The sequence below is a fragment of the Lissotriton vulgaris genome, chromosome 4_1 (assembly GCF_964263255.1).
Source record: "Lissotriton vulgaris chromosome 4_1, aLisVul1.2, whole genome shotgun sequence".
Classification (NCBI taxonomy): Eukaryota; Metazoa; Chordata; class Amphibia; order Caudata; family Salamandridae; genus Lissotriton; species Lissotriton vulgaris.
The window spans coordinates 1,382,469,910-1,382,487,171 of record NC_141691.1 but is presented as its reverse complement, the minus strand read 5'-3'; the positions used below and the strand labels follow the sequence as shown (position 1 = coordinate 1,382,487,171).

General features: G+C 50.6%; 1 protein-coding gene across 1 annotated transcript in view; it reads left to right on the top strand.

The window, feature by feature from the left end:
- Positions 1–10,210: 10,210 nt before the first annotated feature.
- USP14 (ubiquitin specific peptidase 14) overlaps positions 10,211–17,262 on the top strand; it is a 381,588-nt gene continuing 374,536 nt past the window's right edge. The window contains exons 1-2 of the mRNA XM_086917977.1: positions 10,211–10,232; positions 10,442–10,587. Of these exons, the coding sequence (XP_086774103.1) occupies positions 10,211–10,232; positions 10,442–10,587 (168 nt within the window). The remainder of the gene's footprint in view (positions 10,233–10,441; positions 10,588–17,262) is intronic.

Sequence of the window (17,262 nt, the reverse complement as noted above, 5' to 3'; positions counted from 1 at the left end):
CCCTCACCCCTCACCCCTCAACCCCTCACCCTCAACCCCTCACCCTCAACCCCTCACCCTCACCCCTCACCCTCAACCCCCCTCACCCTCAACCCCTCACCCTCAACTCACCCCTCACCCTCAACCCCTCACCCTCAACCCCTCACCCTCAACCCCTCACCCTCAACCCCTCACCCTCAACCCCTCACCCTCAACCCTTCACCCTCACCCTCACCTCACCCCTCACCCTCAACCCCTCACCCTCACTCACCCTCACTCACCCTCACTCACCCTCACTCACCCTCACTCACCCTCACTCACCCTCACTCACCCTCACTCACCCTCACTCACCCTCAACCCCTCACCCTCACTCACCCTCAAGCCCTCACCCTCACACAGTGCAATAGGTCTCAGACCATTTCAGTTACAGCTTTAAGAAATGTTTATGGCTTTTTTTATTTGTAATTCTTTAGCATTGGCTACAGGAAACAAAAATGCTAAACATTTACAAAAAAAACCCATAAACAATTCTAAAAGCACTAACTCTAATGGTGCGAGACCTATTGCATTTCCAATGCTTGTTTTTTATATGTTATTCGTTCAAAGACCATGTCTTTTTCAATCAAATAAACACCATCTTGTGCTGTGAATTCAGATATTCCGTCCGAGTGTGGTCACAAACTCAATTCTTTCTTTCTTTCTTTCTTTCTTTCTTATTACTCAGTTTAATCTTGTGGGTGCTATTGTCTTGCACCAAGCATCACACTTACAACGTTTGTCTTTGACAAACCAAGGACAAACCTGACGTGCAGTGCAAACAAAAACATAATTTAATTGAATGTAAGTTTATTTGACATGGTGGAAGTTGTGCCTGTGATCTGGAAATCTGAAAGTCGATGGTTGACTGTTAGGAGGTATTGGGTGTAGGCTGTGCAGCAGCTTGGTGCTCTTACGAAGGCAGCTATTGTCTATATTTTGCCTAGTGTCATTATTGCATTCTCTATAATGATGGGGCGTTATTGCATTCTCTGTAATGATGTGGAGGACTATTTGCATGTGGTTGAAATTTAATATCCGTTAATGTAGAGACAGATGTTGGTCCATGTGAGCATTGCACAGCATCATTTGAAATTATAAAGTGTGTTTTAGTGTATTGGGGCAGGATGGGAGGACTTGCCAGTGCTACTCAGTCTGCTTGAGGGGCACATTTGGTGCCCTCCTTGCATAGTCCAGTTCAAAACAACTCAGGGAGCCGTTGGCTTCCTTTCTGGCATGAAACTGGACAAAGGACATGGGAGTATCCTCTCCACTCTCCAAACCCCTCCCCTGGGAGGGAACCCTGAATCGTCCCAACCCTTTCTTTAGGGTACGTAAGGGCTTCCCTGTGAGTGGGACCGTAGATTCACCGTGGTTCAATATTCATATCAAGACACCACTTCATCTTCAACCATCTGGGCACTTCGGACGTCGCTCTGAGTATAGAGACTGCAACTGGGAAGACTCCTGCTGCTCCTGGTCTCGTCACCCTGCTCGTCTGCTGCAACATCTGTGCCCGTGCTCCATGCTGGATCCTTCTGGGCATCCAAGACACCTGAAGAAATCTCGCTTGGAATAAAGAATTCACTTCCCTGCATCTGCAGGCACTGCAACAAAGCTGACCGTTCTACTGATTCTGGGCTCCCATGGACTCCGAAAGGCTCAGCAACACAGGTGGTAGTTTTTCACATCCTGCAAGGCCCGCCCTGTCCTCTCACCAAGTGTGAGGCCAGGATCCCTCATCAGAGCTGCAGGAATCGAACACCTGTGCACCGTGTTGGCTTACCATTGCAAAGGCTTGTTGGCTGTCTTCCTCAGAGTTCTTCAGGCTCCAAGTAGTCTCCACCTCAAGCATCTCCTGTGACCAAGATCTTCGTCCTCACCGCATCTCTCGCAACGTGAGCCTTCATCTTTGGTGAGCTGCTTGAGATCCGTTCGCGACTCCAGTGCCACTGGCCTGTGGGTCCATTTGAGGCTCTTTGATTCCAGCTGGCTCCCCTGATTGCTTGGGGCCTGCTCTGACTCCGCTGCTTGTGGCAAGTCACTTGGACCTTGCTGGTCCCGACACTGCACCTTTTTTGCTTTCCTTGTTGGTTGCGGTTGCTAAGGCTTGTTGGTGCTTCTGACTGACACCAATTCCTCAACTCTTGACACCCGATATGGGACTGTTTGTGAATTGCTCCTGGTCTTCCATAGCTTCTCCTGGTCCGCACAGCTGCAGCTCCGAGGTCACCGTCCACTCTCCTGCAACACCTGACTTCCGTGCCCCCTGGTTACTTCAGATTGGCATAGACTCTGTCCCTTCTGCTTGCAGGTACTTCTCATCTGGAATTCACCTTCGGATTACACCAGGAACTTTCCACTTCTTCGCCAGCTGCATCTTCCTGAAGTCCTCCATTGAATTAGACTGTGGTTTCCGACGCCACTTCACGCCTATGCACCTGTGTTCCCTGGTGTAGGTAACCTGCTTCCTAGGTCATCCATGGGTCAGGTGGCTTTTCAACCTTCGGTCTTTCACAAGGTTTCTTCAGTGTCCAATGGGAAGGGTCCTTCTTTAAAATTACGACTGCAATTTACCTATTGACTTGAATTGAGCCCACGCTTGTGCTCTCATTCTGCACACATCCTCCGTGGGGTTTCCTGGTTACTTACCTCTGTGGTTCCTTTGGTCCCCGGCACGTCTATGTCCTTTGGGTACAATCACTTGAGCCGTGGTTCACATCCCTCTATTTTAGTGTATGGTTTGGTCCTCACCTGGTGACCACTGTAAAATACGTTCTTCTTACCTGTTTTCTTTGCAAAGTATTGTGTGCATTTCTTATATCTCAGGGTAGGAGATATTTGTATATGTTGGTGAGTGTCTTACAATAAATACATATTTTTATAAATACTCTGTGTGGTTCTTTTTCGCTTGATCTATACCAATAAGATTATGTTCTGGTAAAACCTGCTGCTTTACACTGCTTCTGGACTAAACATGAAGACTGCTCTACACAGCTACCACTTGGAGAGCTTCCTAAGGTTGTTTAAGACAACTGAAATCCCCCTAAGGGTTGTCTGGATTAGTTCAGGGTGCTACACTTACACAAGTGAGCACCATATGCTAAGCCAGCTTCTCACATCTAAATATTAGTGTTCTTTGAAAAGGTCCATCAGAGAGTGCACATTTATACTGCTAATGATTGTGTTCAATAATTTGTGTAATTTTGATAAATGTGTGTGCAGTTGTTCAGAATATATGTGCCATATGAATTAGTGTGCACCAGTGAGTGACTGGGTATGAGGGCCCAAGGTGCTAGAAATATGTTGTTCTTCACTAGTTAGCTTGATTTCTACCATTCAGTGATTGATAGTAAGGGCTCAGTATTTTGTATTCAATATCTTTGCGGAACAGTGCATGTCTGGTGAGGTACTGGGTCCTAGCCCACTGGTTGTGCATTCAGTTTTAATTAGTAAAGCATTGAGTCAGTAATAGCCCGTGCATGTTGGTTATAAGTTTAATAGAGCGCATAGCAGCCCCAGCAAAGGCGCGTCCCAGCACTAATCTCAAACTAACATAGGGCAGACAAAGTGACACACAGAAGAGCAGATTAGGTAGGAAAAAGATGGGTTTTTATGGCTTTACGGAATGACACATGATTTTGAATGCTTCTGATACTCACAAGGAGGGAATTCCAACGTTTGGGAGCGAGGGCACAAATGGAGCGCCCTCCTGCCCTTGCTCCCTTCACCCGAGGGACAACCGCCACGTATCAGGCAAATAGTTTGGTGCATCATTTGGATTGCGTTGTTTGTTAGCATGCACAGCTATTAGGCAAATAGTTTGTATTATTTGAATTGCGTTGTTTTAGTTCTGACTGCAAATGTCTTGGAGGGAAAGGCTTTTGTTGCTGTGTCTGTAATGTGTGTATCTGAAAGAGACACGTTAGTGATAGATTCCTTACCTTAGAATATCCCCAGGCGTCAGACTGGATCCGGACATTTTTGCGTAGCAATACCCCTGCGCGTCGGTAGGCGTCGTCCGCGGCTCCGCGTCCGTCGTTGGCGTCGTTAGCGCCGGAATGACGTCGTCGGAGTACTTAGACGCCGCCCATCCGTGCTGACGTCAGTTCTTCTTTTTTCCGCGCCAGCTAGCGCAGATTCGCAGAAGCTCTACCCCTAGTCATTTTTTGACAAATTTTTTTGGGATCTTTTTGATCTTTCCTTTCCTCGAGTATTTGACTTGATCGGTGCCGGTAGGGATGCCGGTTTCAAACCCTGTTCGAAGTGCGACCGACTAATGTCGGTTACGGACCCCCATCGCCGGTCCCTGAAGTGTTTAGGCCTCGACCACGAAGAGCCACACCTGCTCCGACTGCCGGGCCCTGACGTCTAAAGCTAGGCGGGAGCGGTCCCGCAAGTGACTCGAGCTCCGGCAGTCGGCCCGCGCCGTTCCAGGTCCCGGTCCCACGGGAGGTCGGGGGACCGGTCGCGGGTTCGGAGTCATAGAAGCTCCGGGAGTGGACATCGGTCGTCCAGATCCAAGTCTTCAGGTAAGCAGCATGAGCGGTCGGAGACGTCATCGTTCCTCCGACCCACCCAGACGCTCGCACGATGCGGCTGGGGGTTCGGGCGACACGCGGCTCAGAGGGAGTCGCAAGCGTCGCCACCTGCCCCACAACTTCGGGTCCCTGGGCACGGCGCAACGCCGGAGGAGATCTAGAGGTACCTCATGGCCATGAGGTCCCTCCCTCCTCAGTCGGGTTCCGAGGCGCCTCCGGGCCCAACGGTCCCGGCTGGAGGCCCTAGCGGGTCGGACGCTTCGGCCCGACGCTGTCGGGTGCTTCAGCCCTACGCCGCCGGCGACTTCGGTCCTGGCGCCGCAGGACCTCACCGGATCCGCTTCCGAATCCGGGTCGTTGCCGGTCGACCTCACTGGCGCCAGCCCCACTGGTGCCGCCCACTGTGGACGCCGTCCCCAATGTTCCCTTCGGTCCAACTCTGGCGCCGGAACGGCGCCGCTTCCGACGGCCTTTGGAGATTTTTATTTCCATGAGGAGGCCAAGTCTGTTAATCCTGTTTTATGGGTGACGAGGGAGATTGGGAGGGATCTGAGGACCCTCTGGCACTGGAGTGCCAGTCTCAACAGGACTGGACATATTAGCTTGGGGAGGCCAGTGCTATTGACACTTCGCCAGACACTGGATTTGTCTCCCCTCCAACCGTGGCTTCAGGGGAGGGGTCTACTGGCAGTGTAGTGTTGACGAGCGGTCTACTTACAGTGTAGTGTTGACGAGGGCGGCCAAGGCCTTAAACCTTGAGCTCCCCGTCGCGGCTGTGAGGACTAACCTCCTCACTGAGGTCCTCAAACCGCAGTCAAGCTCCAGCGAGCCTTTGCTGCCATTCAATGAGGCCTTGTGTGACGTTCTTGTGGGCACTTGGTTCAAGCCCGCCACAGGTCCGCCTGTGGACAGGAACGTGGCCAGATGCTACCGCCCGGCCCCTGGCGACCCTTGCTTTTTGTCCACCCATCCCACCCCCGAGAGCCTGGTTATCCAGGCCTCCACTTCCCGGACCGCATTCCCGTCAAGAGATATGAACAGTTTGGGAAGAAAGTGTTCTCGTCCCTAAGCTTAGGGCTGCGGTCTGTCGACACCGCCTGACTCTTGGACCGTTACACCCACACCCTGTGGGACGCGGTCACGGACGTGGTGCCACAATGTCCAGAGGAGGTTCGGGCTAAACTCGCCCAAACCCTGGTGGAGGGCTGAGATGCAGCGCGATATTCTATCCGGTGTGGGCTGGATACCACGGATTCACTGGGCAGGGCGATGGCAACGACGGTGGCGGTTCGACGCCACGCCTGGTTGAGGTCCGCCAACTTTTCGGCCGATGTCAAGGCCACACTTCTGGACATGCCGTTCGATGGCCGTCGCCTCTTTGGTGACAATGCAGACCATGCGCTTGAGCGTTTTAAGGACTCCAGGGCTACGGCCAAGTTCTTGGGCCTCTCGGCCACCCGCCAGCAATCGGGTGCCTTTCGCTCCTTTCGTGGCCAAGGAAGGGGCACCCCCACACCTGCTGCCAGCCATGCACCGCAGAATGTTCAAAATCGCGGTGGCGGCAGTGGAAACCGCCATGGCGGCGGTTGGGGACAGCGGAGAGGCCAGTCCACACATCCCTCCGTAGCACATGCCTCAAAACCTAGTCCGAGTTTTCAGGCCCATGTGACGCCAGTGGGAGGCAGGGTTCGCCATCACCTCTCCCACTGGCGCACTGTCACGTCGGACAGGTGGGTACTGCAGATCGTCCAAAGAGGCTACTCCCTCCCCTTTGAGGTGACCCCCTCCAGCCATGCCACCGCAATTCCACCGCGTGTCGGGGGATCACTTGCAACTTCTGCAAGAGGAAGTCACGGCCCTCTTGGCCAAGGGGGCCATCGAGCGCGTTCCTGGGCCAGAAGTAGGGTGTGGTTGTTACTCCCACTACTTTCTGGTACCCAAGAAGGGCAAAGGAGGCCTACGCCCTATCTTGGACCTACGGAACGTCAACGGCTTCCTCCGGAAGGAGAAGTTCAAGATGCTGACTTTGACTCAGGTCTTAGCTGCCCTGGACCCTGGAGACTGGCTGGTAGCGTTGGACTTGCAGGACGCTTATTTTCACATCCCCGTCCTGCGGTTCACGGTAGGCCACAAGCACTTTCAGTTTACCGTGCTCCCCTTCGGCCTTACCAGCGCCCCACGGGTGTTCACGAAGGTGATGCGTTGGTCGCAGCTCATCTGCGCAGGTTAGGGGTGTCAGTCTTCCCCTACCTCGACGACTAGTTGTTGAAGGCGGGCTCGCCCCAGACAGTCGTCAGCCACCTCCAGACTACGGCCGACCTCCTGCACTTGCTGGGGTTCTCCATCAATGTGCCGAAGTCGCACCTGTCCCTACCCCACCCGGAGCACGTGGTTGTGACGGACGCGTCCCTCCAGGGCTGGGGAGGCCACATGGGAGAGGCGGAGCACAGAGGCCTTTGGTCTCCGGCGGAGTCCCGGCTCCATATCAACCTTTTGGAGCTGCAGGCGATCTGACTAGCACTGAAGGCATTCCTCCTCTCTGTCCGGGGGAGTGTAGTGCAGGTGTTCACGGACAACACCACAGCCATGTGGTACTGCAACAAACAGGGCGGGGTGGGATCGTGGACCCTATGCCAGGAGGCTCTGCGCCTGTGGCAGTGGCTGGAACATCAGGGCGTGACCCTGGTGGTTCAACACCTGGCAGGTTCTCTGAATGCCAGGGCGGACGAACTCAGCCGTCGGTGCATGATGGATCACGAATGGCGTCTGAACTCGGACGTGGCGCAAGGCCTCTTTCAGCAATGGGGAAAGCCTTGGTTAGATCTATTCGCCACAAAAGAGAACGCGCAATCTCATCAGTTCTGCACGTATGAATTTCCAACGCGGCACTTGCTCGGAGACGCTTTTCATCGTGAGTGGAGTTGCGGTCTATTGTACGCCTTTCCGCCTATACCACTTCTGCCCAGAGTGCTGAAGATCAGGTGCGACGGGGCCCAGGTTATTCTTGTGGCTCCGGACTGGGCACGAAGATACTGGTATCCCGAGCTACTCAGCAGGTCAGTCGATTCCCCCCGATTAGTCTGCCTCTTCAGGAGGACCTTGTGTCTCAGCAGCAGGGGAAGGTCCTCCACCCGAACCTGTCCAGTCTCCACCTCCATGCTTGGAGGTTGAGCTGCAAAAGTTGAGGCCATTTGACTTGCCTCCTGAAGTCTGTAACATCATTCTGGCAGCCAGGCGTCCCTCCACAAAGTCGGTATACGCCTGCAGGTGGAACAGATTTGTGGCATGGTGCACAGCAAAGGCTGTGGATCCTCTCTCTTTCTGAGGTTCTCCTCTTCCTTCTTTCTCTTGCCCAGCAGGGCTCTCCTCTGGGCACTATCAAGGGCTACCTTTCTGCCCTTTCAGCCTTCCTGCGGCTGCCTGACCAGCCATCTTTGTTCAAGTCCCCTATTGTAAATCTATTTCTGAAAGGCATCACACACACGTTTCCACCTGTTCCCTTTGTGATGCCTCAGTTGGACTTGAACCTGGTTCTTACTTTTCTGATGTGCGCTCCCTTTGAGCCATTTCATAACTGTCCGCTTCGCCTTCTTACTCTGAAGACTGCTTTCCTGGTTGCCATCACCTCTGCCAGGAGAGTGAGTGAGCTCCAGCTTTTATCCTCTAAACCTCCTTTCCTCTCTGTTTATCCGGACAAGGTTGTGTTGCGGACGAGACCTTCGTTGTTGCCCAAGGTTGTCACGGCCTTCTACATCGGGCAGTCCATTACCTTGCCCACCTTCTATCCACCTCCGCATTCCTTGAAAGAGGAAGAGAGGCTTCACCGTCTGGACCCAAAACGTGCGCTCTCTTTCTATCTGGATCGCACACGCCAGTTCCGGGTGGATGACCAACTCTTTGTTGGTTACGTGGGCGCTAAGAAGGGAAAGGTGGTGCACAAGCGGACCATCTCGCTGTGGATCATCTTGTGTATCCAGGCATGTTACTCCATGGCCAAAAAGGAGCCCCCTGCTGGATTGCGGGCTCATTCTACTCGGGCCACGGCGACTACAACTGCCCTGGGCCGAGGAGTGCCCTTGCAGGACATTTGCCAGGCAGCTACGTGGGCCTCGCTGCACACGTTTGCAAGACACTTCTGCCTGGGCAGCCAAGTCCGGAGGGATGGCTTCTTTGGCCGTGCTGTCCTCCAGGACTTTCTGGTGTGATTATTGGTTCGCAGACCCACCACCGGGGTTGGTATTGCTGGGGTATGTATTCTAAGGTAAGGAATCTATCACTAATGTGTCTCTTTCAGATGCACAAGTTACTACTTGTGTAACGATATATCTGTAAGAGACATTAGTTAGTGATAGATTCCTTACCGACCCACCCATCCTCCCCGTTCTGCGAACCAATATCTAGGGTTAAGGTCATCCCCTTTCAGGGCCCTAGTTTCATGGCACCAGTGTTGGTTCTATCATGGCTCTGCGTATCTGGCGCGGAAAAGCTGTGTATCAGAACTGCCGTCAGCACGCATGGGCGGCGTCTAAGTACTCCGACGTCATTCCGGCGCTAACGACGCCGACGACGGACGCTGAGCCGCGGACGACGCCTACCAACGCGCAGGGGTATTGCTACGTAAAAATCTCCGGATCCAGTCTGACGCCTGGGGTTATTCTAAGGTAAGGAATCTATCACTAACTAATGTCTCTTACAGATATATTGTTACACAAGTAGTAACTTGTGCATTAGTGGGTTGGTGACTTGCGCCCAATCGCTGGCTGTACATTGCTTGTGCCTTCCAGTCGACACAGCACCCTTTTGTAGTGAAGTATATGTGCACAATGGAGTGGCTTTTCACTAAAGTTGTAGCCGCCATGTTGGGGCTTAATGGCATGATACAGTGTTCTTTGTTGCTTTAGTTTCTATTTGATCGAGTGGTCGTGTTTGACAATTTGGTTCACTAGACGCCAAAATCTGTTCTGTTCTGTAGAACGTGGAGACTATTTGTTTGTCAAAGTCCATGTTGTACAAGTAGTTGTGTGATAAGGTCTGTACAATTTGCTTAGTTGCATGTGAGTTGATCTAGTCTTTGGTGTATGGACCTGCGTGTTCTGGGCGTAATGTTGCCCTTTGTCTAATTTATGATGTCCTGTTGATATTGCTTAAACCTTGGGTTGTTCTTTTTCACTGTAAAAAAAAAACACTGGTGGTTTCTCTTCTCCCTTGCCATTTGTCTGTTTTGTCTATGCTTCAGTTCACTTATGTGTCATAGAGCAATGTTTTTTGAGTGAGTTTGTCAGTAGCTGTTGTTGGAAAAGTGAGTTGGGCCTGATAACCTCATTACTCCTTGTGGGTGCTTGTATACATGTACTTCCCACGTTAGGATTATGTGAACTACACTGCACCTGTAGATACCTCCCTGTTTCCTTTCATGATTGCTAGTGTGTCTTTGACGTTCTAACTAATTTGAGAGAGGAGCACGTTTTACCCTTTGCTGGATATTGTGGTGCTGTGTGCCTCTGTACACATAGCATTGTTTACTCGATTACTTGCACTCCACTAGTTTCTGACCCCTGTTTTCTTTTCACGGCCATTAATGGAGGTTTAACAGTGGGAGAAAATGTATATTGTATTATTAAGAAATGGTCATGTAGAAATGTGAGCAGCCCATAATGTACATGCTTCAGCTGTCAGGCAAAACTACTGGTGTTAGATTAGTTACAGCCCTGAAATAAGTACTGAGCTGTAACAAAATAATGGCAGGAGTAATTAAACACTACAGTTGATGAGAGCAGATGTAACCTAGTGACTTGTTTATGACAAACTCTAAACAGTGTATATTTTTTTTAGAAATGTCTTTAGTACTTGCAGCACTCTGATCATTATTTGTGCTCTAATTGCAGTTAATGTAAAATGGGGAAAGGAAAAATTCGACAATGTGGAGCTGAATACAGAAGAAACCCCAATGGTTTTCAAGGCACAGCTTTTTGCGCTCACTGGGGTTCAGCCGGCAAGACAGAAAGTTATGGTTAAAGGAGGAACTCTAAAGGTAATGGTGAAAACATTGAGGGGGGTTGTAATGCATAAACAATTCTAGACTTTTGGATCTACCTTAGTTTTACAGTCCTTGCAGTGCTGAAACATTTCAGTTACGAGATAAAATGTGGTGTGTTCCATTTGTTGAGAGATGTTCACATACAAATACTGAGAATAATAGTAGCTATAAACTGCTCGGAATTTTGTTGCTTTTTGTTGGACCTAGGATATCCAAGTCTATATAAGGTAGCTGGGCACAGTAGTGGTTACAGCTAAACTCAAGGCGTTGGTTAAGTGCTTACAAGTCTCACTCACAGTAACTCAGTGATGAACCACTAAAATAAAAGACACAACACCAATGTTTGGAAAAATACCATTACCTTTTATAAAAATAATATGACTCTTTTCATGCAAAATGGGTTTACAATTAGTTGAGCAATAATGTACCTGTGTTACATCAATTTCAGTATTTTCCCACTCTAGGAACGCTAATTCATGGGTACATTTCCTTTGTAAGAAACTGTTATCAACCTCACAAAATTACTTTTTCAATCAGACTTCACAGTCAGTACTATTCTCTATACAGGTTACACATTTACATCACAGACCTGGCATGTACATTTCATTACAGTTTCAGTGTGCCCCTTTCAGAGATATTAGCCTGCTTCAGTAGTAATTCTCAATAAGCCATAGCATCACTACTCTGTATCCAATTCTGTAGTTACCCTGGGATACCAAGCTAGATCTCAGCTTTAATTAACCTTGGTTTCTATAATGAACTCTTATTCCTCCTCTCCACAGCTAAGAGTCTTAACTGGAGTTGAGCGGTCCCCAGTTCTCAGAATTTCCCAGGGGCCCCTCTTCCCTACTCCTTACTTTAGCGTGGGGACGATGTTGTCCCAGTCCCCACGCGTCACCGCTGCCTTAGGGCGCCTGCCGACTTCACTGCCTCTCTCTCCCTTTCTTCCGCCGAGCCGGCGCTTTGCTTGGGGCTGGGCGGTGGATCAGTTGGGATCTCAACTCTCCCCTCCCTGCTCGTGTCCGCTCCTCTCCGTGACACTCGAGCGGGGAAGGCAAAACGAAGCAACACACCTTGGCCTTCTTTCCCTCTCTTCACCACGAGGGATCGGCGCCCTCTGCACGGCGGTTCACGAACGAACCTGAAGCGCTCCCTCTGCGTCTCTCCTCAGGCGATGCACTACCCCACCGGGCATGCGCGGAAGCGCTCGCTCTTCTCCCGCCTCCTCTAGCGGCCGCTCACAGGAAGGACGCTGCTCACCTCGGAGTCGCTGCTCTTCTGGGCCTGCCCGCACCTAGGCCCCTCCTGCCTCCAGTAGTGATCTCGCTGGGGACATGCGCGGAAGCGCTTTTTTGCTTCAATTAACGCGGCCGGTGCCCCCGGGGTCCCACAGACAATCGGAGCAGCGCCGCTGCTCTTCCCCAGTCACTTCCCTCACCGGCTTCACAGGAAGGAGGTTCTCAAGCAGCGCCCTCGCTCATTAGGTCTTTTAAGGCTCCGCAGACCCACGGCTTCACCAGGGCACGACAAGAAACTCCAGCCACGTCACGGGGCTCACAGCTGTTCTTCCACGCTGGTAGGTGAAATTGGAAGTGTGGGAAATCCTCTTTTAAGAGCCCCCTGACAGGGTTCACTGGGGCTCAGGTTAAGAAGGGTCTTCCTTCACACTCAGGTAGCTTTTCTTCTCAGCAATTGATGTATGGGGAGGGATTGGTCAGAGGCTGAAGGGGGAACGTCTCTCTGAAGTGACTGTCTGCCTCCAAGACAAACTAGCTGCTCTCAGTGCGTCCACCTCCTCTCACCACTGCCTCACTCCTCCACTCTTGGGTCAGCACAAAATGGCTGCTGGTCACTGGCCTTATATAGGGTGGCCTGAGACCTGCAGAAGTCTCTGGTTGATTCTAGAAAGTTCCCTATGTTAGCCTATGGGCCTGTCCTCCAGTAGTGTCCGTTATGGCAGTTGGTGGACACCATTTTAGGTTTCTGGATGTCCCTAGATTTTCAAGGGGCCTGACTAGGCCTCACAGGTTATGAGGGAAAAATGGCGTCATAGCCAAGGAACACCTAGCCCCCTGACAGCATTGAAAAATCCTGATGGACATATATGTAAAAATAAAAATAGAAACTCTGGGAGGCTAAGGGGGACAAAAACTAAATAATAATGGTTAGAGTATCCCCAGAAGCAGACAGGTCTAACACTTTTCCAATGCAGTCAGGTTAAACCGCGCTTAACTTAATTTTATAACTATTGTTGTGCTTTGGAAATTAAAACAATCGGATTAGCCTACAGGTCATCCGCCATCGCTGATAAAGGTGTCTTTTAAATTACTTTACAAGTATGGAAGTCTATTGTGTGCTCACAATAGGCAGATACATTTGTAACGTCAGTCTATCACTATTGTCAAACGTTCAGCAGGATTTGAACATGAGATTCTTTTTAATGTAGTTAGTAGTAAATGTGACTGTGCTGATGCATCACTCATAATTGCATCTCATAAACCACACAATTCAGATTTAATTTAAACCCTCTCCCTTTTGATTAGTTACTGGCTTTCTTACCATGGCTTCATTGCTGACCTAATGATCTCTAGGTGGTCACTGATCAGGCATCAAAAAATCTTCTCGCCCACTTGCTATAGTGAGTCCGATTTGATCAAGTCGAGTTATCCTTAGGAGCTACAGGTCCGTTCTGGCAAGTGAACTTGAACCGCGAAACGAACAGGTGTTCAGTTTATTCAGAAAGTGAATGAGCAATAAATATGCCTTTTTAAATCTTGATATATATCATCTGCCGTAGCTGTACTGGATGTAGGGGTTGAATAAACATCTTGCCTGAATGAAGTGGTCCGTTTCTCCTTCTTCGCCACTGCAGTGGAAGTAGCAGGTGTGTGTGTGTGTGTGTTAGTTCCACATGCCCTTGAATCCGGAAACGCCACAAGAAGAAGGAACAGAAGACCCAGGATGCAGGTCAGTATTTTATTTGGCACACCTCGACAGCATAACGTTTCAAGGCAAAGAGGCCTTGATCACATGGCGCAATGAGAGAAGTGAGCAATATTTAAAGTGCTAGTGCAAAGAAACAGTGCATTTCATTGGCTGTCAATACATTGAGGCAGTGGTTTAAATTCATAGACATGGAAAACACACTGAATTTGGGTCGAAAATGGGATAGTTCTCGGGCATATTGTAAAAATCATTGTATAAATACATAAATAAAAGCAATAATCATTATCCTGTGCAATGCATGTAAAGTACTTGGATAAAAGCTCATAAATAATTTATATTTAAAATGATGTCGGATTATTTACAACAACCATGGAATGTTATGTTTAAATACACCTAATTCATCACTGTTTGATTTTGTAATACCCCATCAACATTTTTCATTCTAAGTCCGTTTTTCCTCTGCTTAGGTTTTACCGCAGTAGTACCAACAAGCCTGATTAGGCAAATAACGTTTTTAGGTTTAAAGTATTTTATTCGACATAACATGTTGGGACAAGACATATCTTCAAAGAGCAATACGACAGGGCGGAAACAACCCACAAAGCTCAAGTGCACCCTCAGCCAAGATTATCCTGACGGGTTACGCCCCCACAAAAATATACATCATGTTCTGTCACAGCATGAAATGACTTCCCCGCACAACCCCACCCCGACCCCCAACTACCCAACTCCCTTCCCCCAACCTCCCTTCCCCTCCATCCCCACCCCCCGTCCAGTGCACAGTCCCCAACCAGAAGGAAAATACATCAAGCTATGCCTCACTTGGAGAAAAAGTTCAGTAACAAATCATTGGGCAGGCTCCATCGGGCTTGGAACCCGCAGAAGGCGGAGGTACCTAGGGCAGGTGAGTTCTCTAAATTCCGTGAGCAATAGGGAATGAAATGGCTGCCAGAGCTCCCTGAATTGTTCCACATCTCTCGCCACCGTGAGGGACATTCTCTCCATCCCCAACACATGCCACAGCCTATGGAGCCAACCTGTGGTGGAGGGTATCGTAGCAGTGTGCCAGTGTATTAGAATGTTTTGGACTGCAGAGCCTAGAGCTATCGCTATCTGTCTGCCCTTACGGGATCTAAGGGGGTACATCAATCCATTTGGAAGCCCCAACAAGGTGTAAGCAGGGAAGCGTGGTAATTCAATGTTGAAGTGTGTATCAATATTATCCAACACTTCCTTCCAGTAAGGCTCCAGCAACGGGCATTCCCATAGAATGTGCGTGAGTGTCCCCCGGTGCCCGCACCCCCTCCAACATGTGTCCTCCTTGCTATGATCAAATTCGTGGACTCGTTCAGGTGTGTAATACCAGTAGGTGGAGACCTTGGTCAGAGGATCAGTGAGCCCCATGTGGTATGCCGAGTGCCTTGCCCTATAAGATATGTGCTCCCATTCCCTAGGGCTCAGTGTCCTCCCCAATTCCCTTTCCCAGCGCTCCCTCCCGGGGTGATAACTGTGTGTTGCAGGTGGTTGCAGAAGCTTTTAGAGATCTGTGATCAATTTGGCATCCGATATGCGCGATAAGAGCCACTTTTCGTAAGGAAGAAAAAGCCTATCGGCTGACTCCCTCACTTGCGGCTGGAGGGCCCAGTGGCGAGCCTGCATATAGCGGTGTCGGTCGCTCTCCGGTAGTGAAAACTCCTGACGGAGTTGGGAGAAGGGGACAACCCCTTCAGGGCTATACAAATGGCACAGGGCTCGACACCCCGCCTGCCTCCAATGCGTGAACGCCCCTCTCTCCAGTCCTGGTGTGAAATCTGGGTTGTCCACTAGCGGTGTGAGCGGGGACGGGAACGTGGTGAGACCGTGTGGAAGGTTAGTAGCGTCCCATACCCGTAGGGGGACCCTCGTAATAAAGGAGGCGTAGAGGTTTTTAGGCCTATGGGGACGACGCAAGAAAGGAATCTCCTGCAAAGGTCTCCCCGCCATCGCTTGGTCCTGGAAGAGCCAATGTTTATCGGACTCCCATCTACTCCATTCCACTAGGTAACGGAGCTGCGCAGCCTGGAAGTATTTGCAGAAATCTGGTATCCCCAAACCGCCCGCTTCGGGGGCCAGCAGCGAGAGGACTCTGCGCATTCTAGGCTTCTTACCTTGCCAAACAAAGTGTGAAACATCTGCTTTTAGTTGCGGTATCCACTCAACCGGCGGTTGGAGCGGCAAGGCCCGGTAAAGATAAAGTACTTGTGGCAAAATCGTAATTTTGACAGCAGCTACCCTGCCCAACCAAGAGAGTGTCCCGCGATTCCATCGCCCTAATTCCTCCCTAATTTTTGCTCCTAGGGCTTGATAATTGGCCGACACCATGGCCGACAAAGTGGGAGCGATCTGAATCCCCAGGTAAGGTACTGCACCCGAAGACCAAAGCATAGGAAACCTGTGTTGCAAATAGGCTCTGGTAGCCGGCTTGAGGGAGATGTCTAAAGCCACCGACTTCCCCATATTCATTTTAAACCCCGCTACCGTGCCGAAGGAGTCCAATTCCTCTATACACGCCGGAAGGGCCGACCGGGGTCCGTCAATGGACAGGATGACATCATCTGTGTAGAGGCTGATAGCGTGCGTGAAACCCCCCATCCGGATTCCGGTCACCGCAGGATTATCACGCACCCGTTGAGCGAACGGCTCCATATAAAGAGCAAAGAGTAAGGGCGAGAGCGGGCAGCCCTGCCGGGTACCGCGTTCAATGTCAAAGGTCGCAGACGTAAACCCGTTAACCCGGACTACAGCAGATGGTTGCTTGTAACAGTTAAGAATCATGGATCGGAACTTATATCCTATCCCCGCTTTCATTAAAACGCGCTCCAGAAAGGGCCAGTGGACTCGGTCAAAAGCCTTCTCGGTGTCTACCGCCAGCATCATTCGTTCTCCCGGAATCCGGGAAGCCTTCTCCAAAAGGTGGACAATCCGTTTCGTATTGTCCACTGTCTGTCTCCCTGGGACAAAACCTGCTTGGTCAGGGTCGATGAGACCGGGCAAGTGAAGAGCTAGGCGCGCGGCTAAAATCCCAATGTACAGCTTCAAATCAATATTTAAAAGAGAAATCGGTCGGTAGGACCCACAGTGTTTCGGATCCTTCCCAGGCTTAGGGATAACCGTAACAGAGGCCCGAAGTAGATCAGGTATAATAGCTCCGGGATCAGCAAAGGAATTGAAGAGATGCGTGAGCACAGGGGCTAGAGATGTGCAGAAAGTTTTATAATAGAGGGCCGTGAAGCCATCTGGACCGGGCGCCTTGCCATGTTTAAGTCTGGCAATAGCAGAGATCACCTCCTCTATCCGGATGTCTCTATCCAAATACTCCGCCTGCAAAGGATCCAGGGACGGCAACGTAACCGAATCCAAATAGGCAGTCATAGCTATCTCGTCCGGGGGCTCTCCAGTGTAGAGGCCCTTGTAAAAATCGCGGAAAACGGCCGCGATCCGAGCGTCCTCCGTCTCCACGTTCCCTGCCTGATCAGAAATTTCCTTAACTAGCTGGTTCTGACGTGTCACCCGGAGCTTGTGGGCCAGCAATTTACCACAGCGGTCTCCTCCAGTATAAAAGGTTTGACGCAGCCGGAGTGCCGCATACTCCGCCCGATCGAGATCTAAGGCTGCCAGAAGCTTCCTCGCTTCCTTAAGCTGCCTCCAAATCCAGGGAGCCCCAGTCCTATGATGTATCTGCTC